The 27,241-nt window shown below is 52.6% G+C and overlaps 1 protein-coding gene across 2 annotated transcripts in view; it reads left to right on the top strand.

Annotated features, from left to right (window-relative positions):
- The first annotated feature begins 13,019 nt into the window (after positions 1-13,019).
- The window catches only part of BCL11A (BAF chromatin remodeling complex subunit BCL11A), a 65,565-nt gene continuing 51,343 nt past the window's right edge, over positions 13,020-27,241 (top strand). For both annotated transcript variants that reach the window (XM_032185753.1, XM_032185752.1), the window contains exons 1-2: positions 13,020-13,253; positions 18,760-19,089. In XM_032185753.1, coding sequence (XP_032041644.1) covers positions 13,199-13,253; positions 18,760-19,089 — 385 coding nt within the window. In that variant the 5' untranslated portion in view covers positions 13,020-13,198. The remainder of the gene's footprint in view (positions 13,254-18,759; positions 19,090-27,241) is intronic.

The following is a 27,241-nucleotide window of genomic DNA, read 5'->3' as shown; positions in this document are numbered from 1 at the left end:
GCGTGGCAGTGTTAGGAATTCGTGGGAAAATGACTCAAATCACTGCCTGTAAATCCAGAGACTGGCCCGGGATGTAGGGAAGCCACCAGATGAGAGCAGGGACGCGCTGGCCACCTGCCTGTTGTCACCCACCCGCAGGAGCACACCGAAGCTCCGTGTCACTGCGGGGGCACCGGCAGCCTGCAGCAGGGCCCGAGGTGGCTCGGGGAGCCGTGGTCAGCCCTGCAGTGTGGAGGGGCACAGAGGGGTGCACAGAACAGCATCCCGCAAGCAGCACCAGCAGGGAGCCGTGTGGGGGCACAGAAGTGGAAACCCTCGGGGTGCGGTGGGCTGAGGGAGACGGGAAGCGGCAGCCAAGCGCTGGGAAGGGAGGAAGAAAACGAAGCAGAACTAGGGAAGTGGCGAAGTGGCGAGCGCTGATTTATCGCAGGAGCCTCCGCTCGTTTCCGGAGCTCGAAAGGCGCCCCAGTGCCCCGGCACTCGGTGCCCGGTACGGAGCGGGGTTTGGGTGTGCAGTGAGCCACCCGGCTCGCCCTGTGCCTGCCTGCGGCAGCACCAAAACACCCCCACTGCCCGAACGGGGGGAAACGGCAGGCAGAACGGGGGGGGCACGCGTAACCCAAGGACGCGGGAAAACAACGGAGCGAGTTGCAAGCAGATAAATGAAACGCCAAGTAAATCAGATCAAATCGCCAGGCATTCATTCCCAATAAACAGCCAGCTTTATAATTTCCAGGTGTTGGGGAAAGCCGCTGTCTTATAGTTTATAAATCCCTGCTGGGGGGAGGGAGGGAGGGGGAGAATCTGTGGAGGTGGATGAAATATCAAATCACCAGCCTCTATGTAGATTTATGATTGCATAAGAGGCTTGATCATTTCCATATATTGAAATGTGCTGTCCTTCCTGCGACTGCCCAGCCCTTGGAGGGAGAGAGACGCTCGATTCCGCCTTGATCAATGCTGACTGTGAAGCAAGGAGGAGGAGAAGGGGGGGACCAGCCTGGCACCAGATGGAGCAGGGTCTAGGGAAAGGTCAAGGTTAGCTCAGGCTGCTATTGAATCGGTTGCAGCCTCACAGATAGATCTCTGCCTCGGAGGCACCCACTGGGGCTTCTCAGAATCAAATCTAATAGAAAAGGCAGTCACAGAATGAAATCGCTTCATCTGAATGCTAAAATTGTTATTAGGCTACATTAGAGAGATACCAGGCACGTGATTACCAAAAAAGGAAGCATGCCTAGCAGTTTGTGACTGAAATAAAAGCTGTGAATATGTTGATACCATCGGCAACGTGCAAGTAGAATAGATAACAGGGGAGAGAGGCAGGGAGGGCTGGGTGTGTATAACGAACAGATTAACATATTTATCTGCATGTATATATCTATATAGAATTACTTGTGTGTGCGTCTGTGTCTGGGAGGGGGTGCATTTGTATGCAGGCGGATAGCAGCGCTCGACTTGTTGCGAGTCCCGCGGTGGCCGCAGCCCGCAGCGCTCTGCGGATGCGTGGCACTTGGTTTGGAGGGCAGCTACGGGCCCAGACCGGGAGCAGGCTCGGAGGAGAGGTTTGCTCTTCGCTCCCTGCAGCACCCTGCCTGCAGTCTCCCCGCCTGCGCTGTGGTCCTGTGCCGCGACGTAGGTCTCGATTTGAAGTCTTCGTGGTGGTGCGGGGCTAAGGCATTGTTCGAGGCCTCTCTTCTTCCTGGGCTCAGGCAAAACTCTTTCTGCGAGGAAATGTGGTCAGGCGCGTACACGTGCACACACCCCGCACGCCGGACACGCGAGCGTGACGCCAGCACACACACATGTGTGTTTGGAGCAGCGATGCTGTCAGCTGGCTTCCAAAGATCAAAGTGAGCTCTTCCCAATTACCATCTCCTACACATTAATGATTCTTTAACCTACTGCACAGCCATATCTTAAAGAAGGATTTAGTCTTGTAAAATAAATGCTGGCTACACTAGATTAAACACGATGACTGCACTCCAAGGGTTAATAAATTTAGAATTAACAGATCATCCCAGCTTGATACAGCTACTATAGATGATTTAATATGCAGCCTAAGCAGGTTGACAGTCAGCTCACAGATGCAGATAAGATCAAACAGTCTCTTGATTCAATAGATTGAATGGTTGTACTGAGTGTCTGGAAGGTGAGTGACAGTACGTATGTGGCAGGGGTTCTGGTAAAGAAGGGCTTCGATTCCCAACTGCTGTGCGGTGCACTGGTTTTCCTTTTCTAGCAGTCAACCTTTTCCAGCAATCAAACCTGGAGTTAACATGAAAAAAATGGCTCAAATATAGTTCAGGAGAGTTATTTGAAGTTTTCAGTAATGAAAAGCTTTGAGCTTTAATAGTAATCACCATTGCCGTTACTAGTCTGCAGTTCAGATTCCTTCTCCATGGCCAAGGCCATTGCCACCCACTCCGTCCCACGCGGAGGTGGATCTGTCTGCAGCCTGTGCCCGTCCGTCCACACTAAGTCTCCTTCCCTGCGAGACCTACATGCGCAGAAAGAAGGGACCTCAGAGGCGGAGTGGCAACACCTCGCCCAAGTCATCCTCTGGTGCGTGGTGAGCCCAGCCTTGTCCTGATGCAATCTGCTGTCCAGGGGCTTCAGCTGTAGGAAACCAAGACGGGTGCGGAGTGATGGAGCCAATTCCCCTGCTCGCTCTTTCAGCTGTCTTGCTTTTCTGGCTTAAAAGTTAATATCTGTAGTAACTCTTCTGCGGTTTATGTTTTCCTTCTCGCTTTCCTGTTTAAATAGGAACGTAAAACAGTTTTTGTGGAGGCTGGCGAGCAATGAGATGACAGAGTGATCTCTAACAATTTTTATTATTTGATCAAGAATAAAAGCTCCGCCTGAACCATTAGATTTTGCCGTATGAATACATTTCCAGGCAATTTTTAAAATGCATATTACGTATTCAATAGACCATCACAGGTGTGAATTGTGGCTTATTCTGTTATATGGGGCTCCCGCCATACTGCTAGGAATATCTGTGTTAACGTTGCTGCGTGTTTGAACACGTATGAATGGTATTGCTTACCTGGGTGTTTGCACAGATACCCAGATGCCCAGTGCATGGTCTTGCCGAATGCCCTGTGAAATGTTAGTGCAGTCAGCAGCACTGTTTTGAATTTAAGAACAGAGCAAACCCCAAATCCACAAAAGATGGCGTTTTCTCTCTGTGATTTTTAAAACAGCCTCGTGTACTTTTTGCAAGCGTTTAACCATGAATTAAACTTTCATTTTAACATGTTTTTAATTTGGAAACCAGTGCTTGCTTTTAATCCCTCAAATGCTGAGTTAGGAAGGACGGGCCCTGAGCATGTGTTTCAGGCCACAGATCCACACCCAGGTACCGCTGGGTTTTGCCCGGTGCCACCCAGCAGGGCCGACACGGTCCTGCCAGCCTGCGCCTCGGCGAGCGGTGGTGGCACGAAGGCGGCGGCTCCGGCTGCCTTTGGAGCAAAGCCACATTGCGCTGCCAGGGCCGTGCTGGGGGTGCTGAACCAACCTCGGAGTAGAAGCGCAAAGCATGAAAGACCGCGTGCGAGCGGGAGCCACGGGCTGGTGCAGCAGTGGGACGGAAGGAGCGGTGTCCACGCCGCGGGCAGCTGAGCACCTCCGTGGCTGCTACCAGTGGGGAGGGCAATGCGGTGGGATGGGGGGCACGGGGGGCGGCCGGGCCCCGGGGACCCCTCCTGCGGCGCTGCTGCTTCCCAAGGCGGAACCAGCGAGACCAGTTATCTGGCGGCAATTTGCATATTGATGGTGCCTCCTGCCGTTCTCCCTGATTGCTTCGCAGGCAGGAAAGGTAACAGAAAAATATATAACCCCCTCGAAAAAAATGGAGAAAAGGGATCAGACGTGCATGGTGGCTCTGATACAAGAGAGATCCTTGTAAAGCCCGGGGCAGGCAATTTGTTTACCAAACAGGTTTTTTTTTTGTTTTAGGATTGGAAGGCAGGGTTGGTTTTATTTTAAGTTCCAAGGCCGAAGATGTGAGGTCCATGATTTGGTGCAAACTGCCAGAGAAATGCAGCGATAGTTTCAGGGAAAAATAATTAGCCTCGTCATATTCACTGAATGTATACATCCAAGGAGAAGGCAATCCTTGGAGAATGGGAAACGCATTCAATAGACTCTTTAAAAGTATAGTGTCATGGTACATATATTTTTTAGTCCCACTCATAAGCAACATACAAATGTGCAGTACAGCTTTGAATATAAAAGCTAATTAGGTCTCAATTGAGAATAGTTTTATTTTTATTGCCTCTGAGTACAATGGCTCTCTAGGATACACCTCGGCTCCTGGGCACTTTTGCCCTTCCTCGCAGGAACGGTCGCGGATGGGGACGGTCCCCATCTGTCCCCACGCATCGGATACCTTCAGCTGCTTCAGGTGCCACGGAGCTGCTCAGAGCTGCGCAGGGTGTCCAGGAGCAGGGGGTCGCAGTGCGTCACACCGCTGGGGTGCTGGGGAGCACATGATGGCGATGGACTGCACTGGTGCGGCCACCTTCAGACCAAATGTCTCACCAACACCAGTGGGAAGCAGCATTTACATGTAAAGACTGGTGCCGTGAAACAGCCGGCATTTACTCTTAGTCCGTGCATCTCTCTCTGTGTTTACCTCTGCTTCTCTCACTCTGGGCACACAGATGCTGTGAGACGTAACGCGATAGGGCACAGCAAAGTTTCAGTGGTGAATACATTAATTTCAGTATGGTGATATCAAACCTTGTACATATTTCTGATTGCTGAATTTAATTTCCCTCGCTTTTTTTTTTTTTTTTTAATCTGCTGGGGAATAGTTGCTCACTGAACAATAGCATTAGTACAATAACCGCCCCCCAGCCCCAGCATTCATACTTAATGCATGTCAGCTTTCTATGTGGTGCCGTATGATATCCTTGCATGTTATTCTAATTGAGTGAAATCTTATTCATACTGGCGGTAGAAGGCGTTTTTTTGACTGCAGTCAGAATTCATACCGTACTGTAAAAATTATATGTGCTGACAATAACAAATGGTGGCAAAACTATCCAAACTGCTCAAAGAAGCGCGCTCTTATCATATGTTATTCACCACCGCTCCCGCTACGCCTCAGCACTGCAGCTTTCTGGGCAGCTCTGGGCTATGTAATAATATATTAGCCTGACTACAGAGAGTTGCATTAAAATATTATTGTAAGCATTCTAACAATTAAGCTGAAATTTTGCACATAAAGAGTTGCACAGGATAAATATGGCAAAGAAAAAACTCCCCACAGTGATGCTGTTTTTATTTTTGTTTTGAATGCAGAAGATCTCTGCTATCTCAACAATTAATTCTTTCTTTTCATCTAGATCCTCACACAAACTGTACCATGTTCTGCAAAGCATGTGCACGTCTTCTTTGCTGAAACTAAAAGCTAAAACTAAATGTCAGCTGAAACAGTAGTACAAAATTAATACAGAGAGTGATGAATCTATATGTTAAACTTCAGTTAAATACATTCTTAGTGACTAAAAGTTGAAGCTGTAAAAATCAACGTAATAAAAGCTGCTTCCAAAAGATGGTGAGGCACCAGGCTAACAAAATACTTGACCACATGCTTACTTTAGGCATGGAAGTACAGCTGATGTGCCCAAAGATAAATATATGCTTAAGAATTTTGCAGTACCCAAGGCCAAGCAGATTCCTCTGGCAGGGGGATATATCGAGCAGGATTAGAGGAGGGAAATCCTTTTCTATTGCACTACCCTTCCCTGTTGTCACTCAAGCCAAGTGTGCTGGGAAGCAGAAGGGACTAAATCTTCCCTCATCCTGTGTAGCAAAACTAATTTCTCAATGGAAATACCTTTTTTTGATTGCCGATGCTTGCATTGGGTGCCTCAGATTAATGAATTATTTTGATTATTCTACAATTCTTATTTGATTCAATTGAGGTATAGTTGGATTTATTTTTCAAGACAAAATGTTTGCAATTCCATTTCTTCCTTCCTGCCACATCCAGAGTGGAGCTTTCCAGATTTTCTCATGGGGATGATGAGAGCTTGAGCCCCTTGGGTCTGATCTTGCACAGAAGCATGAAAAGCTTCTCCAAATGATCCTGAGAAAATCTTGTTCATAAGCAATGGCTATGTAAAAAGATCAGATGCCCCACATAGTTCATTTGGTCAGGCTCAGACCAGCTCTGCCCAGCTCCCCGTGCCTCCTCTGATTAACAGACGTTTGGCAATGAGGCGTGACTGTGCCATTGTTGAACGTGCTGCTCTTATAAACAGTCCTGCTGGCTTGTGGGAGCACTGTACACACACATACATACATACAGATGTAACGGTGGTGCCCGCAGTCAGTGCCCATCACGTACCAGGTTCACAGTGAGCTGGAACCAGGAGACAAACTTCTTTCTGGCGTGCCTCAACACCAGGCACTGTTAATTCTGTCCATTCGGAAAGCTGCAAGAAGTTGAGACCCAGGGCAGAGCTGCACACAGCCAGACTCACCTCTTCTTTCTGCTGAGAGCCTCACCAGGAGTTGGCTGGCAGCCTTGCCCATCCATGCCACGTGCTGTATGCCGGTGGCCTGAATTGGCCATCATTCTTTACCTTGGGCTAGCTAGGGATCTCCCCAAACCTAGCAGCTACAGTCAGAAAGAAAATGAGTCCAACAGACACTTGTGTCAATGCTATGTTCTCCTTACAGCTCATAAGCTTGAGGACAGCAACCTGCTGCAGTAAGTGGATGACTTGGGATCTCAGAAATGACTCCAAGGGCGGTGCCCCTGCTCTGTAACCATTCAGCAAGGTGGGCATGGACTTGGTGGGGTCTGGCTCCATAAGAGCAATCTGTTCAAGGACTGTGGCTCATCTTTCTAGCTCTGGGTTTGCCATCTTTTTCTTCTAGGGTTAAGAAAAATTCCAAGTCCACAGCCTCACCAGCTGAGTGTGATTTGAAGTGATAACCTTCTCTGAGCAACAGAAGTTTAAAACTAGTGAGAAGCATTACGGAGAGCAACTCTCAGTAAAATTCTTTGTAACACAAAGCCATACTTAAGCTCAGCGTTCAAAGTGAAATGGCTCATCCCTTTCAAAGTGCAATCACGACGACTGTTCTGATGCCAAGGCACATGTGGGACTCACTTCCACATGCTCTGGGGGAAGAAAAAGCCCCCAGAGATGAAAGATTCTGAGAAACTGTTAACAAAGATAACAAAGTGACCTGTCCCCAGCTATCCCCACTGCATCTGGAGATAACCGAGGTAGCCCGCTCCCCGTGTGGGAGCGCACCAGGACTGCATTTCGGATTGCTGGCTCAGTGATACCATGCTGGTGTAAATCCGCCTGACTGCTGCTATGCTAGCGGTGGATCACAACGGGACTGAGGAACACTTCAAGGAGCTTTAGTGCCCTTCTGGCCGAGGGAGTTCTGTTCTCTTTATCTTACACGTTTAGGACTCTCTTCTGAGATAGATTAAGTGGCACTTCTCTCACACGGTGTCTTCATCTGTGTATGTGTACACATAGACGTGGAAGTGTGGCATGCGTGCCCCGTGTGTTGCTGCAGAGCTTTAATGTATGTACCTATACATATGCTGCTCAATATGGAGCTTCAAAAAAGCTAGAAGTACCAAATTCATACCCTAGATGTCAGTAAAAGAAAAAAACATTAAAACCCATTAAAAATCATTTTATAAAGGTCTGTGAATCAAGCAATGGGTTAGCCAATTATTCATAAGATAATTCCCTATATGGACTGACAGTTTGAGTCCCAAGTTTCAGCTCAATCAAATTTACACAGCCCGAGTTATAACCTCTTCAAGATGGGGATTGTAACGGGAACACTGACAGACCTTAACTACTGTGCTTCTTCAGTAACGAAAGCTCGACTATTTCGCTCGCACAGTGGCTGCTGGTGCTGCTATAATTAAGACTGTATGGATTTGCATTATAGGTCAAGTTCTAAATGCACAAAGTTTAAATTATGTTGGCTCAAAATGTAGGATACAAGCTGTCAGGGGCATGTTACACGCTTATAGGAAGATACACAAATATTAATAAGATACAAAACGGAAAGCGAGCTGTAACTTCTAGAGCAGTAAAAACTAACACCAGGGTTTGCCTGAAATTAAACATTTGATTAAAAGTGAGATTTTACTGGCATTGTTTATAGCATAGCTAGTGCCTCCCCTGCCTGCCCATGCACAAGCAGAGCTGTAGACTTCAAAGGAGGGGCTTGGTATCTGAAAGTCTGCCTCCTGAGTGCTTCGTGTGGTCATTTTATTGTCACCCCCCAAAAGTCCAGTCAAGGTTCGGGGCTCTGTCATGCTCAGTGCTGTGCAAGCAGGCGCAGGCTGAGATCCCAGACCTTGCTGTAACCGCTGGAAAAACTCTCCTTGAGTTCAGCATTTTATTCTGGGTCCTGCCTAGAGCAGCCTGTAACGAAATCTTTCAGTCACCTGGCGCTCATATGTTTGTGATCCTGCATGGACTCGCCGCTGTGTGTGCTGCGCTTGCTGGCTTGCAGTTTATTTTGAGCTTTTATTAAAAAAGAAAAAAAAAAAAAAGAAAAAAAGAGAAGAGGGAAAGCAGCATGCCCAAGTTCCTCATCGTGCAATACTAATGCACATGCTATTTCTAGAACGCGCAAGTCCTCTGCTCATTCATGGGGAGTCAGCCTGGTGCGATAAGAGTTCCACCCACAGTGCCTCTGCCTGATTGAGACTATCAACGCGGCGGAGGAGAGCGCCCCGTGCTATCGGCCGTTATGTAACGCGGCACAGCTCGGGAGAACTGGCATAATTTTGGAATTTGTATTTGGTCCTAATGTTCTGTACTGAGTTGGCAAGTGAGATTCCTGCCATGAATGAGTGACAGTTGGAGCTTAAAAGCAGGAACATTTGCCCACCAAAGTTGCTGAACTCACCCACTGCCAAGTCTGTCGCTAAATTAGCAGAGAGGCAGGGACAGCAGCGTGCAGCACGCGCTGCATCGCACTCCTCTGCGCCTTCGGGTCCCAGTCCTGTGCGGGAAGACCGTGTGCCTGCCTGTGAGAAGGAGGAAGGCCACGCTTCCCAATTTTAGGTGGTTTTGTGTCCCTTTAGGCAGCAGCCTCCAAGTATCTCACAGGCTTGAACGGAGGGAGGACCACACTGTTCCTCCGAGAGAACTGAGGCATCGGGAGAGGGAGATGTGAATTTCTGCAGATATCTCAGGGCTCTGCTCCGCGTGGCACAGATGGAAGTGGGCCAGCTGGAGGGGCTACAGCCCAGGGGCAGCCTCTCAGCTACCAAGCCAGACCCTCGCACGGCAGCGCGACCACCACCCTGGCCCAGCACCTACCTCTGAGCTGCCCACGCGCGGCCGAGCATCTCAGCCGTGTTTTCCCATCTTTGCTCTGGGGCTGGGAGCACGTAGCATGGGAGTGGGCAAGACGGCTGGGGGGAGAGCAGCTGAGGCCACTACAGCGGGATGGGGCAGGGAAAGGTCGTGGTGAGAAGCAGGAGGTGACACACAAGTCCACGCGAGTCCGCAGAGCCCCATGGCTGGGCTGCCTTCGGTGCTTGCCCGGGTTTGTTTTCACTTGCCCTTCTCACCCACCAGCACTTCGAGGCGTTAGCACCATTTGAATATTTTGTACCTGTTTTTAGCCGCCACGGTCGGTAGCGTAGCTCCGAGCACAGTGCCCTCGCTTCGTGACGGGCGCCGAGAAGCCCGAAAACGCTCCCAGCGCCCGAGCGGGGCCGGGGCACGGGCAGCACCGCCTCGAGGGGCCGGGGGGCGGCGGGGGCATCGTCCCTGCTCCCGCAGCCCCCCCGGGCTGCTCCCCGGGGCCCGGCCTCACGGCTGCTCGCCCCTCGGGCATCGCCGGCAGCCCCGATTCCCCGTTCCCCCGGGGCGAGGGAAGCCCAGCAGGGCTCCTCTGCCCGGCCCGCCGGGGGTGGGCGCGGAGCCCCCCGGCGCGGAGCCCCCCGCTGTGGAGCGGGCAGGTCCCCGGGGGCCACCGCGGCCCTGGGCGTCCGAGCCGCGGCGGTGCTGGCTTCGGAGGCAGGAGCGGGCTGCCGGGGGGGCTGGGAAGGGGATGCGGGGGGGGGACAGCCCCGTCCTGGGGCCGGAGGTGGCCCCAAAAGCCGGCCGGCAGACAGGCAGCGCCCCAGCGCTGGGGCTGAGGCTGCAGCAAAGTCCCTCGCAAGAGCTGTTTGTTGACCACATTCACGTTCAGAGCCCTGAAGCTAAAAGCACTTTACACCATAAAATAAAAGCACTGTCTTTTTTTCTAAAAGGTTACGTCTGGAGGCCACGCTGCTCATACTTCATACAGAAAACTACTGAAAGGGCTATGAAATCCTCTATGATTTACACTCCCTCTCAGTGCATTAGGATATAGATCTACTCGACTCTAAAAATACTGTGGAGTTTCTAACCGACGTGAATATATGTGCATTATTTCAGAAAGTCTGTTAGAAAACTTGTCAACACATTATAAAGCATAAACCAGGACTTGGCCATTAAATACAGAGATCAGAGACAGAATATATACTGCAGGAAGTGCTGAGAAAAGTCCCTCCATTCAAAAAAGGTCTATTAGCTAAAAGTTTACACACAATATACACCAAAGGGTTTAGAGAGAGCCCGTGGACCGTAATTACAAGGCATAAATGGAATCAGTAAGGGCTTTACAGTCCCGAGCGCAGTTAACTGGGCTGCCAGAAAATAATTTTAATATTGTCATAATTTATTACCCAGCAAAAGCCACATCAAGGATTGTAAATATAGTTACTTTGTGTCCACGGCTGCTCATTAAACAGCCTCGTTCCCTTCCCCTAAAAATACAATAAAATAAAAACCCACCTGCATTATTAATCTGTGGTTATGCCACGTTAAAAATGTCTTCTGACTCCTTTTCTTTCTTGAGGTTTGTTATCGCCCTCCAATCACATGACAATGCAAAGTGTCGGGGGGGGCGGCGGGGGAGCGCAGCACTATTGTGATCAAACGCCAATATTAATAATTATCCAGCCCGGCTGAAATACTGTTTCAAGGCAGCGAGTTCCCATTTAATTCGAGGCATTTTACGATGCGGGAATTAAGGGCACGCTAATGGTAGGAACATCCTCGCTGCCATTCATGAAAGCATCTGTAAAATTAGCTTTTGAATGTATGTTTGAAGACGTGCCGGAGGAAGTCACCTCTGGAATCTCGCACGCAGTACAATAATAAAGCAGATTTAGTTGTAACTAAGTGCTTAATTTGCTACGATTTTTTAAAGAAAATCAATGAAACGTCGCCTGTTATTTATTGGAAATAACCACAGCTAGGTATTCTGAGCTACGTTGGCTTTAGAGAGCGCGCAACTGTGTAATGAATTGTAATTCAGAGGACTGTTAAACGTGAACCGCAGAACCTTTCAGAGGTAATAAAGTCATTACTTTTTACATCGCAGCCACCTCGAAAAGCTTTATACGCGCTATTACAGATAAATCAAATCGCACGGCTCTCCGCACGGTCCCGCACGCCTGTTTACACAGCACATGGCCGCGGAGCTCCGACAGCCGAGCCCCGCGGCGGCGCGGAGAGCCCCGCAGCCCGGAGCCCCGCAGCCCGGAGCCCCGCAGCCCGGAGCGCTCGCCCGCTGCCACCCGGAGCCGCTTCCCCCCGAAGCGCGGCGCCCGGCGGGAGCTGCCCGGCCGCCCCCGGCCCCGCACCGGCCTCGGGGCAGGCGGGGGGCGGCGGCGCCGCGGGAGGACGGCCCCGGCGCGGAGCGGGGCCCCCCCGGGCCGGCTCCAACAGGTCCCGGCGCGCCCCCGCCGCCGGCCCCCGGCCCCTCCTCGCCGCCCCGCGCCCACCTCGCTGCCGCGGCCGGCCGGCCCCGGGCCCGGAGCGCGGGCACGGCTGGCTCCGGAGCGGCTCCTGCCGCGGGCCCGGCCCCGGGCGGTGCGGGCGCGCTTTGGGCGAAGTTGCGGCCGCCGCATCCTCCCGGCTCCGGCCGCTTCTCGCCGCCTCCGGCCGCGCCTTTCGCTTTCGCTCGCCGCTCCGCCGGCGGGCGGGCTGCGGGGCGCCGCCGGGGGGCTCCGGGGGGTCCCGGCCCCTGCCGCCCCCTGCCCCGCTCCCGCCGCTCGTCCGCCCGCTCTTCCTCGCTCCCCGAGTCCTCCCGGCTCCCCGGCCCGCCGCTCCCCGCCGAAGTTTGCCGCCGGCCCCGGCCCCCGGAGCCCCCCGGCTCCCCGCCGCCGCCGTCCCTCGGGGCCGGGCCCCGGCTCCCGGGAGGAGGGGACTCGGCGGCTCGGGGGGGCGTGGGGGGGGGGCGAGCGGGGAAGCCGGGAGCCGGCTGGGCCCCCCCTTCCTTTTTGGGTGGTCTCCGCTCCTACCTGCCTTCCCACCTCCTCGGCGCATCCCGAGGCTAGCCTGCCCCGCCGCCCTCCCCGTGTGCCTTCCCTGATGTGTTTGCTTTTCCAGCGGGGGTGGGAGCGTGTGCGCTGCCGCTGCCTCGGCTCGCTCGCTCTTTCTTTCCCCCCTTGCTCCCTTTCCTGCCTCCTCGCTCCCCGCGCGCCCGCTCCGGCCCCTCGCCGCCCCTCTCCCCCTTCCCCTCCCGCAGCCGCCCCGCGGCCCCGGCCGCCCCCCGCCCCCGGCCCCCGGCGCCCCCCGGCTCCCCCCGGCTCCCGCCGGCAGCGTGCGCCCGGCGCCCGGCGCACCCCCTCCCGCCGCGCCCCCTCCCCTCTCCCCCCTGCGATCACTGTCCATTGGCTTGTCCTGGTCTCTTTTTCATGTCCAGCCCCTGATGAGTGTCCATTGGTGTTGCCTTCGCCTTCCCTCCTCCCCTCTCCCCGGCTTGCCCTGCCCATGTTTTGTATGTCTCTGTCCATCCAGGCTCCTGACGTTCAAGTTCGCAGGGACGTCACGTCCGCACTTGAACTTGCAGCTCAGGGGGGCTTTTGCCATTTTTTTCATCTCTCTCTCTCTCTCCTTCCCTCTCTCCCTCTCTCTCCCTCTCTCTCTCCCTCTCTTTTTTTTTCCTTGCACAAAAAAAAAAAAAGCCATGACTGCTATCCCACAATTCATCTTCCCTGCGCCATCTTTGTATTATTTCTAATTTATTTTGGATGTCAAAAGACATTGATGAAGATATTTTCTCTGGAGTCTCCTTCCTCTCTAACCCGTCTCTCCCGATGTGAACCGAGCGACTCACAAGCCACCGAAGCCACCAACCCACCATGTCGCGCCGCAAGCAAGGCAAACCCCAGCACTTAAGCAAACGGGAATTTTCACGTAAGTAAGCCGGAGAGCGATTTATTTCATTTCCCCTTCACGGATTTAATTTTTAATTCGAGCGAGAGCAGAAAGAAAAAAAAAGAAAAAAAAAAAAAAAAAAAAAAGTGAGAGCGAGCGAGGAGCGAGCGAGGAGGTGAAACGAACTCGGCGCCGGCTCGGAATTACTGGCATGCCGCTGATTTTCGCCCTCGCTCGATCACCTTGAGCACTTTTCTCCTCTTTCTGCCCCGGCCCCCCCGGCCCCCGCCGCGCTGCCCCCCGCGCCCTCTCCCCGCAGCCGCCGCGGAGCCGCCCCGCGCGGGCCAGGTGCGGGCTGGCGGCGGGGGCAGAGCCGGGGAAAGTGCAGAGGAACCCGCAGGAACCCCAAGGAACCGCGGACGGGGCTGCGGGCCGGGAGAAAGTCCGGCGAGCGGAGCCGAGCCGAGCCGAGCCGAGCCCCGCCGCCGCTCGCCGCCGCCGCTCGCCCCTTCGCCCCGCGGCACCTTCGGCGGGGCCGGGGGCGAGGGTGGGCGCCCAGCCGAGCCGAGCCGAGCAGAGCCGGGCCGGCCGCCTTTTGTCTCCGCCGCGGGGTGCGGGACGGCCGCCCCTGCCCCGCTCTGCCCCGCTCCGCTCCGCGCCGCCCCGGGGCTCCGCCGCCCCGACCTCGCCCCGCGCCCCGCCGCGGCTCCGGCTCGGGCTCGGGCTGGGGCTGGGGCTGGGGCTGGGGGGCGGCCCCCGGGCGGGCGGGCGGCAGCGGCGAGCCGGCAGGGATTCCCTCCTCGCCCTCGGCTTCGCGCTCCCTCGCTCGCTTACTATTTTTTGGAAGATTTTCAAAAAAAAAGTGGAAGTGGATTTTGATTGGGAAAAATCTCGTGTCTGAATGTTTACAAGCACCGCGTGTGCGGGGAACCTCCTGCCAACAAACACAGGCAGGAGCGAGCCCGGGCTGAGCACACACACACACACACATAGACACACACACACACACGCACACACACGCACGCTCGCACACCCGCTCGCACACTCCTCGCACACCCGCGGCCGCCCAGCTCGCCGCCGCATTTAAACCCCAAACCAAATCTCCTCTCCCCGGGAGAGAAAAAACCCGAGCCGAGCCCCACCACACTGTTCGCAACAAAAACTCTTCGGCTCCCTCCCCGCAGCCGACACAACACACGGCAGGGCTAGATGCAAGATAAGCGGGAGCGCTCTTTGCACAACAAAAGGCAACTCGAGCTGGCAAGGTTTGGGGTGAGGGGGGGGAAGGAAGGGCGAAAAAAAAAAATCCCCTTTTCCTCGGGGTGAGCCGGGGGGGAAGGGGACGCGATGCATGCTTCTCGCGGCTCCTTTTCCCTCCTTCCTCCTCGCTTTCCTTTCTCCCCTTCTCTCTCTCCCATTATCCCTGGCGGGTTTTGTTCCCTCCCAGGGATGGCAGAGAACCCAGGGCGATCGCTCGCTGCCAACGAGCCCCGCTCGCTCTCGCCTTTTGCAAAACTTTGCCCGGCGATTCCTCCCTCCCAGGCGGCGGCGGCGAGGCTGGCGGCCAGCTCGGCACACGCAGCCCCTTAGCGAAGCTCCGCGGCTCCTCGGGGCCGCCCGGGGGCCGCTCCCCCCGCCCCACGCCGCCCTCTCCCCGCCGGGGCTCGCCCGCAGCCCCCGGCCCCCTTTTCCCGTTCCCCCTCCGCTCCTCGGATCTTTTGCCCGGCGCCGCTCAGCGCTGCGCTTCCAGCACCCCCCCCGGGCTGCCGGGGCCCCCTTCCCCGAACCGGGGGCCCCCTTCCCCGCCCGGGGATGCCCGCGGCTCCCCTCCCGGGGGGTGCCACCCGAGGGCCCCCCCCCCCCTTTGGCAGCCCGGCTCCGCGGAGCCCCCCTGCTCCCCGCGCGGCCGCGGAGCCCCCGCCCGGCTGCGGAGCTCGGCCGGGGCGGCCCGGGGGGGGGCTCCGGAGGGGGGCGGGCGGGGAGGGGGAAGCCTGGGGGGGGGCAGCGGCGGAGCGGGGCGGCTGGGCACGGCTCGGCACGGCTCGGCACGGCTGTGCCGTTCAGTCGCTAGGAGGCACACCGACACCAGAAACGCCCCCGCCGCCCGGCGAACTTGAACCTGGCCGGCGCCTCCGCGCCCGCAGCGCGGCCGAGCCGGCGGGAGGGGGAGGGCTCGCCGCCCGCCCCGGCCCTTCCCCTGCCTTGCCCCCCCCTTTCTCCCCCTTCTCCCCCTCGTCTTTGTTCGCGAGTTTGGCCGCTTCCAGCCACGAGCCCGCCCGCAGCCGCCTCCCGGGGGCGGCCCGGCCGCTCCGCAGCCGCGCGGGGCCCCCTCCGGCTCTCCGCGCCCCCCCTCCCATTTTCCCCCCGGCTTCTTTTTTTTTTAAAAAAAAAATTAATTGGGAGTTTTTTGGGGGCGGCGGGGGGTGGGCAACTTTGGCGCCGAGTTTGCCGCTGCCCCGCTCCCCCGGCCCGCTCCGTGCCGCCGCCCCCAGCCTCGCCCCCCAGCCGCCCCGCACTTGAAAGCAAACTTGGGCCGAGGCCGCCCCCCCCCGGCCTCCTTCCCCGCTCTCCCGAGCCGTGCCGAGCCGGCCCCGGCACCCCGAGCCGCGGCTCCCCTTCTCCCCGCACTTGTCGGGCCGGGCGAGCCCCTCCGGTGCCCGCCGTGCTCCTGGGGGGCTGGGGCCGGGGAGGAAGGGGGGGAGCCGGGGGGAGCCGGGGGGCCGCGACCCTACAAGAGCGCTTCGCCTTAGAGACGGCCCCGACCCGTTAGGTAGCCAGGCAGGGCATTTGGCTCGCCCCCGAGTTAAAACGCCCAGCCCGCGGAGCGCTGCCCAGCCCAGGTGAAGCGCGTTGCCCTGCTTTCTTCGCACACGGCGGTTTTTGCTTTCTTTTTCGCTTTCTGGGAAAGTAGCAGTGAGAATAAAACCGTATTTTGCTGGCTCTGCCTCCATCGGGAGCCAAATGTTTTGCAGTGAAGACGGTGCCAGCCGTATTTCATACATTAGTATATAATTCTTGTTAATTAGCAATAATTTACGTTAAGAGCATAGAAAATGTTGAGGTTACAGGTTTTATATCTGTACATTTGATCATCTTGTTATTTTCAAGAACTTTGCCTCCTATAAAATTAATTAGGTGAAATGTGGAGGTGTAATCAGCAACCTCTGAATTACCACTTCATTTCCTGGTTTTGATTGTAAATCAGCCCAGTCACTACAGACTTCAGCAAAGTCTATTTTTGTTTAGCACTACTTTTAACCGTCTGGTGTCTCAGCGCCGCGTTACCTTCCACTGCTAAATAATACTGACAGTGTCAGAAATAAATCAGGCCACGGGAAAACATTATAATTGAGTAATGATTATGCAGGGCTCCTCGCTAAGCGAGCTGTAAGGGGAATGTTGTTTATTTGGCGTCTTTCGCTGCGGAGAGTTGCTAAGCCAGAAGTTACGTTTACCGGTTAGCCCCAAATACCTTTGTCTGATGCGTGTGGCGAGCTACTGGTGGAATTAGTCCTGCAGTGATTTACTCGCTCTGTCCGACCGCAAGGAATGGCCGGGGAGAAAAATGCCACGCGCAGAAATCCTGCAGACACGTCCTGCTCCCCTCTCGGCGCCCGAGCCCGAGATGCCCCCGGAGCTGCAAGTTTAGGAGAAAACCCCGGCGATTAAGACATTGCTGTTATTAATACGAACGTAACCTTCATATTCCTGTGGTTGACCTTACGTTAAATTAGAAGTAGTACCAGAGGCGAGAAATTACGGACTGTATCCCTGTGTCCTAGTTGGAGCTAAGGTACGGTGAGGTAGTGTGCTCTTTCAATATTATTTCACGCAGCACAACTGGGAGCTACTCCAGATCTTCCTCCTCAATATTCAGCCTAGGCAGGGTTGAAATAAATTTAACCTGAGTTCACTGGATTTTTGCACTTTATCAAAATCAGTTCCAATATCGCGCAGTCAAATTAAAATCTATTTTTTGATTCTCTGTGGCTTTAAGTTCATTAAATGTGAAATTGGCAGCTAGCTAAAGAAGGTCAGACTGATTAACTGTTTAGGAGTTGCATTCTGTCTTGCCTGCCGTACCTGGCACTGTTTTGAGGTGGTTTGCATTTGTAGTACCCTCTCGTTTTTGTTGCTGCTGCTCGCGTGCGTGCTGCGTTGCGCAGACAGAGGAATACCAACGCACTGGCGGTATTTTTTTTTCCTGAAAGGCTGTAGTGACTGCACGCGTATTGCCAAGATATTTCCGTGCAAACTTGAAAAAAAAAAAGGCAAACAGAAAAGAAAGACGTCTCCACCTCGTTAGAGCATCCACTGACGATTATGTGAGCAGAAATAGCCTCATAATGAAGCTTTTTGGAGCTCATTCAGAAAATTTGTCAACTTTGACAACATTAGGCAAGGTATTTTGAGCTTAAAGAAAGCACTTCTCCTCGGTGTTATGAAATGTGCCATTTGCTTGGCCATGCTGATTTTTATACGACGAAGGCCACCGGTGCTAACACGTTAGAGAGAGAATTTAGGCGTTCTTTTATTTCAGGATGAAAAAGGAAAAATGACCGATTGGCTTGGTTCCTTAAGAAATAAAAAATCTCCTCTTCGGCTAATATCTCTGGGTGGAATTGTAGGTGAATTGGGAATTTATGTGAATCCCGAGGAGCTGCTGAGAAGCGGGAGGTTCCTCCCCCCGCCCCGCAGGAATTTCGGTTGCACTTGATTTTTATCATTTGCTTCTCTGTCATTTATTTATTTTTTTTTTCTCCCTCCTCCCCTTCCCCCCGCGAGTAACTCCTGCCTTTCGAATGTGTAAATTGGAAGCCACAAATGTGGGCATGACACAAACGCGTCCCCACATACGCATGTACACGTGCACGGAGAGGGCCATGCGTGCGCGGTGTGCCTGCGCGTGTGCGTGCCTCCATCCATTCCCCCTCTCCTCCCTTGCTCCTGCACACGGGCGCTCACACGCTGCCTGTGTGTTGAATATGCAAGCTGTGTGTTGAAACACCTTTTGTCTGCACACGCACACGCGTGGTTCACGAGCCTAAATTTGAGCAAGGAGGTCTGGCTTGTGGAAATACACACCCATGTGAGAGGGAGAGTGAGTGTAATGCTTTCAGCCTTGGATTCATATACATAAATAATACATCCGACAATAAAACACGGCATTCGCTTTTTCTTCCTAGCACCACCGCAGTTTTGCAGTATATTCTTGAAGGCTATTCATTTGATTTTACCACTAAATCGTTAAATCGAGTCGGAAATCTCTCCTCCTCTCTGAGCACAGTTACAGTTGCAGGGTTTGCTCTCCCAGTTCTGCATGCTACAGCTGCTCCTGCAAAATACAGTCCCCGTAGCTGATAAATTTGTCTTCTCCTGGTGGGGATAGTGGCCGTGTGGCGTCGGTCTCTTGGGGGGGGGGCACACGCGGCCGTCGCCGCTGCCGTGTGACATTTGCGACTCGGGGTTCAGCGTGTGCCCCCCCCTGCGCCCAGCGCTTTCCAGCGGAGCTCTAACGATTCTCCTTTTGTTTCTCAAACTGCAGCCGAACCTCTTGAAGCCATTCTCACTGATGACGAACCTGACCATGGCACGTTGGGAGCTCCAGAAGGGGACCACGACCTCCTCACTTGTGGCCAGTGTCAGATGAACTTCCCGTTGGGGGACATTCTTATTTTTATTGAGCACAAACGGAAACAATGCAATGGCAGTCTCTGCTTAGAGAAGGCTGTGGATAAGCCACCTTCACCCTCACCAAGTGAGCTGAAAAAAGCATCCAATCCCGTGGAGGTTGGCATCCAGGTTACGCCAGAGGATGACGATTGTTTATCAACGTCATCTAGAGGAATTTGCCCAAAACAGGAACATATAGCAGGTAAATTAAAACGAGGAGAAGTGTTTGCGAGTTTATTTCCGTTTCAGTCGCAACGTAGCACGTTCGCAGTCGCAAAGCGCTGCGCCCGGCTCTCTCTTGTGTTTGCCACGGCGGCTGATGTGCTAAATGCCCTGCCTTCGGTTTGCGACGAGCACGCGACCGGTATTTCCTAGCAGCTGCGTAGAGGCAGGAGCAACAGGCACGTGCCGTGCGACCGAGTATTTTTAATGGTATTGTGTGAGGCTGCTCTCGTGATTTGTCTGTATTGTAGTCACTGTCTCCCGGCGCCTTGCCTGCCGTAGCGCTGCGGGAGGAGATTTCAGGCCCTGCTGCAGGAGCAGGGAAGGAGCTTTCACGTCTTGGGTAAACTCAGGGGTGAAAGAGTTAACCGAGCATCAGCCAGCCTTGGTTCCATATTGGCTGTCAGCGTATGGACTGTAATTAAACACAGCCCCATGGCAAAGTGACACCACCGACCTTGACTTTAAGATGCCATTTTCGACTGGCCAGGCCAGAGTAGAGAGGGCAGTTGCTGAAGCGCACAGACATGCTTATTCGAAAAGTTTAAGGGCATGTTGGAAATTTCAAAAGGTTGGTTTGACAGGAAAGGCCGCTCTCTGCAGCCTGCCTCCTCAGCCAAATGATAAATGCTTCTCTGTGCTCTCTCTTGTCTCTGATGTGGTTTTGACAGATGTATCTTGATTTTGTTTGTGGTTTACACAACCACATGTCATCCGTACAAATGTCCAAGGCAGAGTTCTGTTTTGTGCAACAAACAGTCTGAAATGCATTTTTTTTTTTTTTAAAAAGGTAAATAATTCCATTTCTTAGCATATATTTTTTTTTAAACCGGAAAGCCATTCGCTGTGCAAATATTTTGCAAATGAGGTTGAAAAAATAGAACGTACGACGCGAAAGAAAATCACAGAGCACTGGCAGTCTAACGAGGCGTACTCTGCTTTAAAATCCCGTTAGTAAACAAGAACACTGCCCATTCGTAGCGAGCATTGCAAATTGCTTCAAATCGCGCTAATAATACCATCTGAAAAATGCGAGGCTGCGGGATATCAAAAGCAGCAAATGCCTGGACCGGTTTCCTAAAACAGCCCGCGACGTTCGGGACTCGGCACTGCCTGTACCTCTGTGACAAGAGGCCACAGGACAGCGCGCTGCTGTCAGAAGTGCAGTACATAATCACATGATGTGCTGGAGCTTGTCTTGGGCTTGCTTTGGCCACAAAGTTAAACCATAATAGGGCAGTAGACGCTGGGAGTTTCAGTGTGATATTCTCGCAGCCTTCCTAGCCTCCCAACCAGCCATTAAATCACGCTCGGGGTTTGTGTTTTGCAAGGTTTTGCGGTAGCAGCAAAGACGTGCGAGCGTCTGTCTGTACACACGCATACATATGCAAAGCCACGTGCATACCCACGCGTACATAACGTGAATGAATAGGTACTGTTTCTGCCGAGTAATAGATGGCACTTGGAAAGCATGTATCGGTCGGTGTGTGTATATGTATACCTTATATACATACATATATCTCTCTCTCTCTCTATGTATATATGTTTATATCCAGGTTTAGAAAGAAACAGAGGCTCAGCTACTGATAAGCTACATTTTAAAACAGATTTAAAAAAATATATTTTTAAAAAAGTTGGTATATTCAACTCGCAGGCCGTGCTGGCAGAGGGTTATTTTCCCGGAGTGGTGCAGGGCAGTGCCCATTTCGATGTGCTGCCTGTGATGTGCAGATGAACGAACACAAGTGTAGGGCATGATTAATGAAGCGGGAGCCTGGCGGAAGGGATTTGTAGTCTTCCGAGATCTGGAGCCATACTAAATCACCAAATATGGAGGAGCGGCGGCGTGATGTAACGCTGTATTTACATATCGAACCGCTCTGCTTAAAAGACAAAACACAGTATCTGTCAAGCAAGAATTAGGAGCACTCCTCGCACCGTGGTCCCAAATAGGTCATTCAGTCTGCGAGCCGGGGACGTGTTCACGAGGGGGAACTCCTCGGCTGAGGACCTGACTCTGGCGCTCCAGCGCTGGAGACGCGGCCAAACCCTGCCCGGCTCAGGCTCTGAGGCGAGGCGAGGCAGGCAGCCCGAGCAGGATCTGGCCTCGTGCTGCCACGGGGCAGTTGACTCAGAAGAAGCTTCGCAGCGGCGGTCACAGCATGTAAAGAGAGGTGCGGGGCCTGATCCTGCCCCCTCGTGCTTGCCCCGGTGGCGTCTGGCTCGTCGCCGGCCGGATTTGCCCCCTCTGCTCGCTGCCGGCCTGGGCCCAGGAGTGAAACGTGAAGGTCTCAGGGGAAGCCGTGGAGTTCAGGCTGCCGGAAGGCCCCTGGATGAGGCACTTCCCAGTTCTGCTGTTTCATACCTGCTCTGCTGTGCAGGCGTGCAAAATGCAGGAAGGTAGCTGAGCGTATAAGTGAAAATTAAAAATTAAAATAAAAAGGGAAAGACAATGCCTTTGGAAGAATACCTAGGAACTGAGTGAGCTGATTGTCTGGGGTGAGAGACCAGAAGCTGTGTATTTAGTTGCAACGTGAAAATGTACCCAATTAGTTGGTGCTCTGCACGAGGGGTTGGAGGTTAGCTGTGGATGCAGGGTGGGCTCTGCCGGCACGGTTGCAGTCAGTAAGTTGGTGCCTTACGGTAAGAGATCATCTCCAGATAAGTAATGGTTAAAGAGCAGCTCATCTAAAGGAACAGGGCACTGAGTCATTCAGATGCAGGCAGAAATGATGTCTGTTTTAACGTCGATGGGCTTATCTTGGTCCTTGCCGGTTTCCGAAGGCAGAGGCAGGGGCAATTTCGGTAGCAGCTGAGCTGCGCGCAGGCCGGTGTGGATACCTGGCTCTGGGTGGGCGGGTGCCTGCGCGCAGCTTTGACGCGATATAAAATTTTGAGTGATGCTGATCCAGCGCCACGGCTGAAATGTCATAAATTTAACTGGAAATTAATAGGATATGTTGTGTGGGTCCGACGAGGCAGCTTTCATCAATATGTATGTCAAACACTCACCACCAGATACCAGCAGTCTGTGATTTGCAGCGAGTGCTACGGCAGGGGTTTACTGATCCGGTCTCGTATTTTACAATGGGGGGAAATATTAACTGAAGTATCTAGAGATCAGTGAATGTAAAATTGCTGTTCACTTATTGAAAAAGCCAAAGAAATATTTACAGTCCACCGGCGTCAGGTTTTACTGTTTTGTTTGTTGAATGTATAAATCTGAGGGAATTAATGAAAGGCTATTTTTTGGGTGAGGGAGGATCTTAAGCGCTACTTGGCTGCAGTTGGAGCACTTTGGAGCGCTGCGCCCACCCGCTCGCAGCGATGGCTGGGGATCCTCCAAGGCCGTATTTACTGTGCATAGGGGGAGGAGGAGGGGAGGTCATTTTTAGCGTGGGGATCCTTTATTCTCAAGCAGCTTGTTGTAATCAAATATAATAACATGGGAAAATAACGTGAGGAATACCCCTCTGTAATAATCGCAGGGGAAGTGGACATAATTTGCTGCTGAATTTTGGACCAAGTGATTATTGCGGTGCTCAGGAGGTGATGTCTGTGACCAGTCATTATGCCACAGACATTTTCTGGTGTTGTTATTAGTCGTCGCCGTTATCGTACTGTAGCTTGCAAATTGCAGTTCCTTCCTTTGTTTTCTTCCGGATAAAAATTCATTGACACCTGAACTGAATAGTTAGAGGTGTGTCTAGACAATGAGACGCAAGCTTGAATTGCATTTCCGGGGGGGGTGGGAAATGAAAATGGCAGTATTTCTGAGTAAAATTCGGTTTGCTCTCGCCATGCAGGGAAGCCTGGGGAAGGTAGGCTGGGTTCAGCAGTTCCCTGCAGGAAAAATCGCGAGGGTGCTACCCAAAGGCTCCTGCTCGTGAGATTCGGGTCCTGCGTACAAGCTGTATTTGTAAATAAGACAGGGAAAGGTTGTGAACTGGCAGCTTGGATGTTTTGTCAAAGTACAATGTCAGAGAAACTCTTTCTAAGACAAATTGTAAATAGAAGTGTCACGATGATTGCATGATTGAGCTGCAGAAGTGTCTTTCAATTGTTGGCATTGTCAGAAGACTTTTGAAAGCTTAATTAAACGCAGTGGCCTGTGTGGCTGTGAAATTTACTTCTCGGGGGGGAAAAATGTAAAAAATGTGGGGGATCAAAAAGTTGTTCTAACGCCACCCGTGCGGGGATAGAGAAAAGAGTCAATAGTTTGTCTGCTTTCCCCAGTGCCTTTTGTAAATAACATTTTTTGAAGACGCAAACACGTGATGCCAGCATCGTCCTTTGTATGAGGTACAGCTTGTGTTAGTTTTCCTATTCCCTGCTGTTACAGACAGTTAATATAAAAATGGCTCTTTATTGGAAACACAAATACGAGTTCACTTGGAGCACAGAAGCAGGATAGAAAGTTTTCCTCTGCTTCGGCGCGATTGTTCCGGGGAAGCGTCAGAAGTGTTGCAGCGCCTTCAATCTCTATTTTGTGGTCCCTGCCAATCAGATCTTCTTGTTTCGAGGATTAGAAATATGGTTTGCGTTCTTCCCCCCATTGTATGTGACATTGAATTGTGAAGCTCACCATGGGCTGAAACGTAGCCGCGTCCAAAACCGCTTGCGGTGGAAGAGGCAGCCCGGCACGCAGGAGGCTTGGTGGAGCTGGGACAAGGTGCGCCTGCACGTCACGTGCTGCAGGCTGGGGAAACAGAAGGGGCTGGGGAAACGCTGGGCTCTGCGCAGCCGGTCGGAGCAACGAGTGGTGGAAACTGAGGCAGGGAACTGGAGAAGGGGTAAATTAACCGCCTCCTAATTAGCCCGGTAGGAGAAATAAAGTCTTTCCGAAACATTTCCATAATTTTGTAATGCCTCTCTTAAAGAGAAGGAGGCCTATTAGCATTACCCAGCTTGCTATATGCAACCCTCGGCACATGAGCTGTTTTTTTTATTTAATTCAAATAATAAAGACAATTAAAGAGGCTCGAGAGGCAGTGTCAGGCAAGAGGAGCTCAGCCTCCAGTTGTTTGCCTGCACGCATCCTCATTACAGCCCATTTTTTTGGACAAAATTCCCTTCCAGCTTCAGCCTGTTTTTACATCCGAGAGCAGCAGCTTTGTGCAATAAAAGGCGTTTAGCAGCAAGCTGGACACGGCCTGGCACGGTGCCACCTTTCTGCACACGGGATCTGATCGCTGAGGATCGACGGCACCTTTCTGCCCGTCGGGGGCTGCGCCGCCGAGCCCGGGGCGCCTCGTCATGCCGCAGCCGGCCAGCGTGCCTTCGCCTGGCTTGGCGATGCCCAGGGTGCTGCAGAAGTTCATAACATGTGCCGAGCTCCCGTTGAAATCCATTAGCACCTATATTTGCACCCATAATGTGGCCCTACACCTACAATTAACTTTTTATTTATTTATTTATTTATTTTGAATTGAATCTTGCCCCGTACAAGTGCACTAGATCCAGCCTGCCTCCTGGCAGTGTCCGTCGTAACAGGTTTGGGCCCATGGTGCTTGGTATCAGCACACGTATGGCTGTGATTTATCGCGTCCTTTAACAAACAACAGGCTCATTAGTGTACCCACAAACCGTCTGAGCAGTTAGGACGATCTGTTTTCCATTTCCTAATGAATTTCCACCGAGCACGGTTTGCTCCTCGGGGCCCCGATCCTCAGCACACGTGTGTGGGCGTTGGCGCTGGCGGCAGCTGGGTCAGTGCAGCCCAAAGGCGATGGGTGCGGAGCCCGTACCGAAGCCCCTGATCATCCTCCTGCCTTCCTCACCAGTTTTAGCAGGCGACGCGCCCCGTGCCAGGCCGGGTGAGTTCGTTTCCTGACCTCTGCCAGGCCGATGGGCTCGCCGTGTGCTTCGGAAACCTTCGAGGCAGGCGCTCGATGCTGGGCGCGGGGCAGAACCGCAGCGGTCACTGCCGGGCTCATTCCTCATGCGGAGTGGCACCGAGCGGGGCTGGCGAGGGACAGACGGGGCCGTGGGTGCGGTGTGGCGAGGTCAGCCCCGTCCCAGCAGGGAATTGGTGTTCTTCATTTGCCTTTACAATGGGAGCGCAGCTACTGTACCTCGGAGCAGCTCTCAGGTGGGAGCTCAGATGGGCGCATGTAAATGTCCTGTCAGATGCAACACAGGAATATTAATGTTTCCTCGCCACCACGCTATAATAAAGCTGTACACGGCAAGCTTAATATGCAGCCAGTCTGGGGAATTGTATAAAACTTAGATAGCCCAGTGTGAATGACAGCGGTGGAAAAAAATATTCAATATGCCACAGTTTGCAGTCTTGTTTTCCTTTGATCTAAAGCAAAATGAAAACATCCGTTTCTTTCCCTCCTCATTTCATATAGGTGCAAAATTGGTTAGTAAGTAAGGAACGAAGGAAAGAAAATGAAGAATGTGGCACAGAGCACGGTGGTTTGAAGCACATGCGTGTCAGCCTGCCGAGGAGTTTATTTGCCAAAGTATTAGCAGACATTTATTTCTTATACTCGAGATCATTTGTTTCCCTTTTCATTCTTTTTTAGTATCGGTGTCTGGCTGAAACAAAGAAAACACGGCCACCGTAAGCAGGGGGCTGGAGCCCGCTTGTCCCCCTGCTGCAGATGTAGCCCAGGCTGCACATCCAGAGCCCGCGAGCCCGCCTCACATAGGTTTCATTTGCATGTCCTTATGGTTTCAGAGCCACGCTCTGCAAAAAGGTGTATTTTGCAGCGCGGGGATGTTAGAGGATTTTTAATAACGTGCTCATTTAACTGAATCAACAGCTGTCAGGGGCAGTTGTAGGAAATCCGCAAAATGCACAAAGAGAAATGCATAACGCTTCCCAAAACAAAGCGCTTGAAACACATCGAGTGCCAAAAAAGCTGCTGAATCCCGAGTTTGCAGACTGTGCACCAAAGTGTTTCTCCTCTCCCCTCTCCCCCGAGACCTCTCCCGGCTTGGCTGGTGCGATCCTGCTGGAGCTGCTACCTGAGCAGGTTGCAGTAAAGCAGCGCTTTGCTGTGTTTGACGGGTGTCTGGCTAAGTCAGCCTGAGCCTAGATTTCAGTGTTGCACACCAAATAGCTCAAATACCAAGATTCGAGAAAGAAGCGAAGCCAAACAACTGCATTACTGTCAAGGAAATGAGGCTTAATATCCCTGTGAAATAGCTGTCGAGGAGAAGCCTTGCTGCAGGTAGGCGTTGGCAGGGGGTTATTCAGGGCCGGGTCAGCTTCAGACGCTGGATTCACAGCCGAGCAGGGCAGCGTGTGCGCCGGGGGGGGGCACCTGGGGAGATGGGGTCAGTCCAAACCCAGGGCTTGCTGTTTGCATCCTCCCCGCGCTTTGCATAAGCACTGAACAATTACACCTACAATTTGATCCTAGCTGTAGATAGAAAAACCTCTGCCTAAATAAACAATAGAATTACTGCGAAACAACAAAGGCTTAAAGAAGAACCGTGCCTTCAGTGCTGTTATTATTGTTGTTGTGGATATTATTATTATTATTATTATTATTATTGTTGTTGTTGCTATTATTACAACTACCACCTTTGTTAAATAAACACACATTACAGTTCCTTGCTGCTTAGGAAGGAAGGAGTTTAATTTTACGTTCGCTGCTTGCTTGCTTGATTTAGTAGGTAGCAAAATAGAAAATGCAAAAATGTCCCCCCTCCCCCCCGAAAATTCACAGCAATTAATTTGTCACCCGGTGTTACTTTGCTGCAACATCACAGCTGTTTTTTTTGGATGGAGCGCGAATCGTCTGGGTTTCCTTGCGTTTTAGCTACTGAGTTTATTCTTTTTGGAGGAAAAGAGGAATCGGCCAAATTGTCGTCTTTCGGCCAGGCCACTGAAAGTGCACGGAGCATTTCCTGCAGGAGGGTGGCCAGGGGCTTTTCACCGTGTGCTCTTTCTTGCCGATATTAATTTTCATTTTAAGAAAGAGCTTTTATGCAAAGGGAAGCAGTAGCTGGGGAGCCTCTTTCTCTTGGAGGAGGTAAAACACAGCTGGTTGCATTTAAAAAAAGGGAGCGTTACCGCCTGAAAGATTATTTGGAGGCTGCATTATTTTGTAATAAACTATAAACTGTCCTGTGTTAAATGTGCATTATGTTAGAAAAAATCAATAAGGAAAAAT

The sequence above is a fragment of the Aythya fuligula genome, chromosome 3, assembly GCF_009819795.1.
Source record: "Aythya fuligula isolate bAytFul2 chromosome 3, bAytFul2.pri, whole genome shotgun sequence".
Taxonomy (NCBI): Eukaryota; Metazoa; Chordata; class Aves; order Anseriformes; family Anatidae; genus Aythya; species Aythya fuligula.
This window is presented reverse-complemented; position numbering and strand designations above follow the sequence as displayed.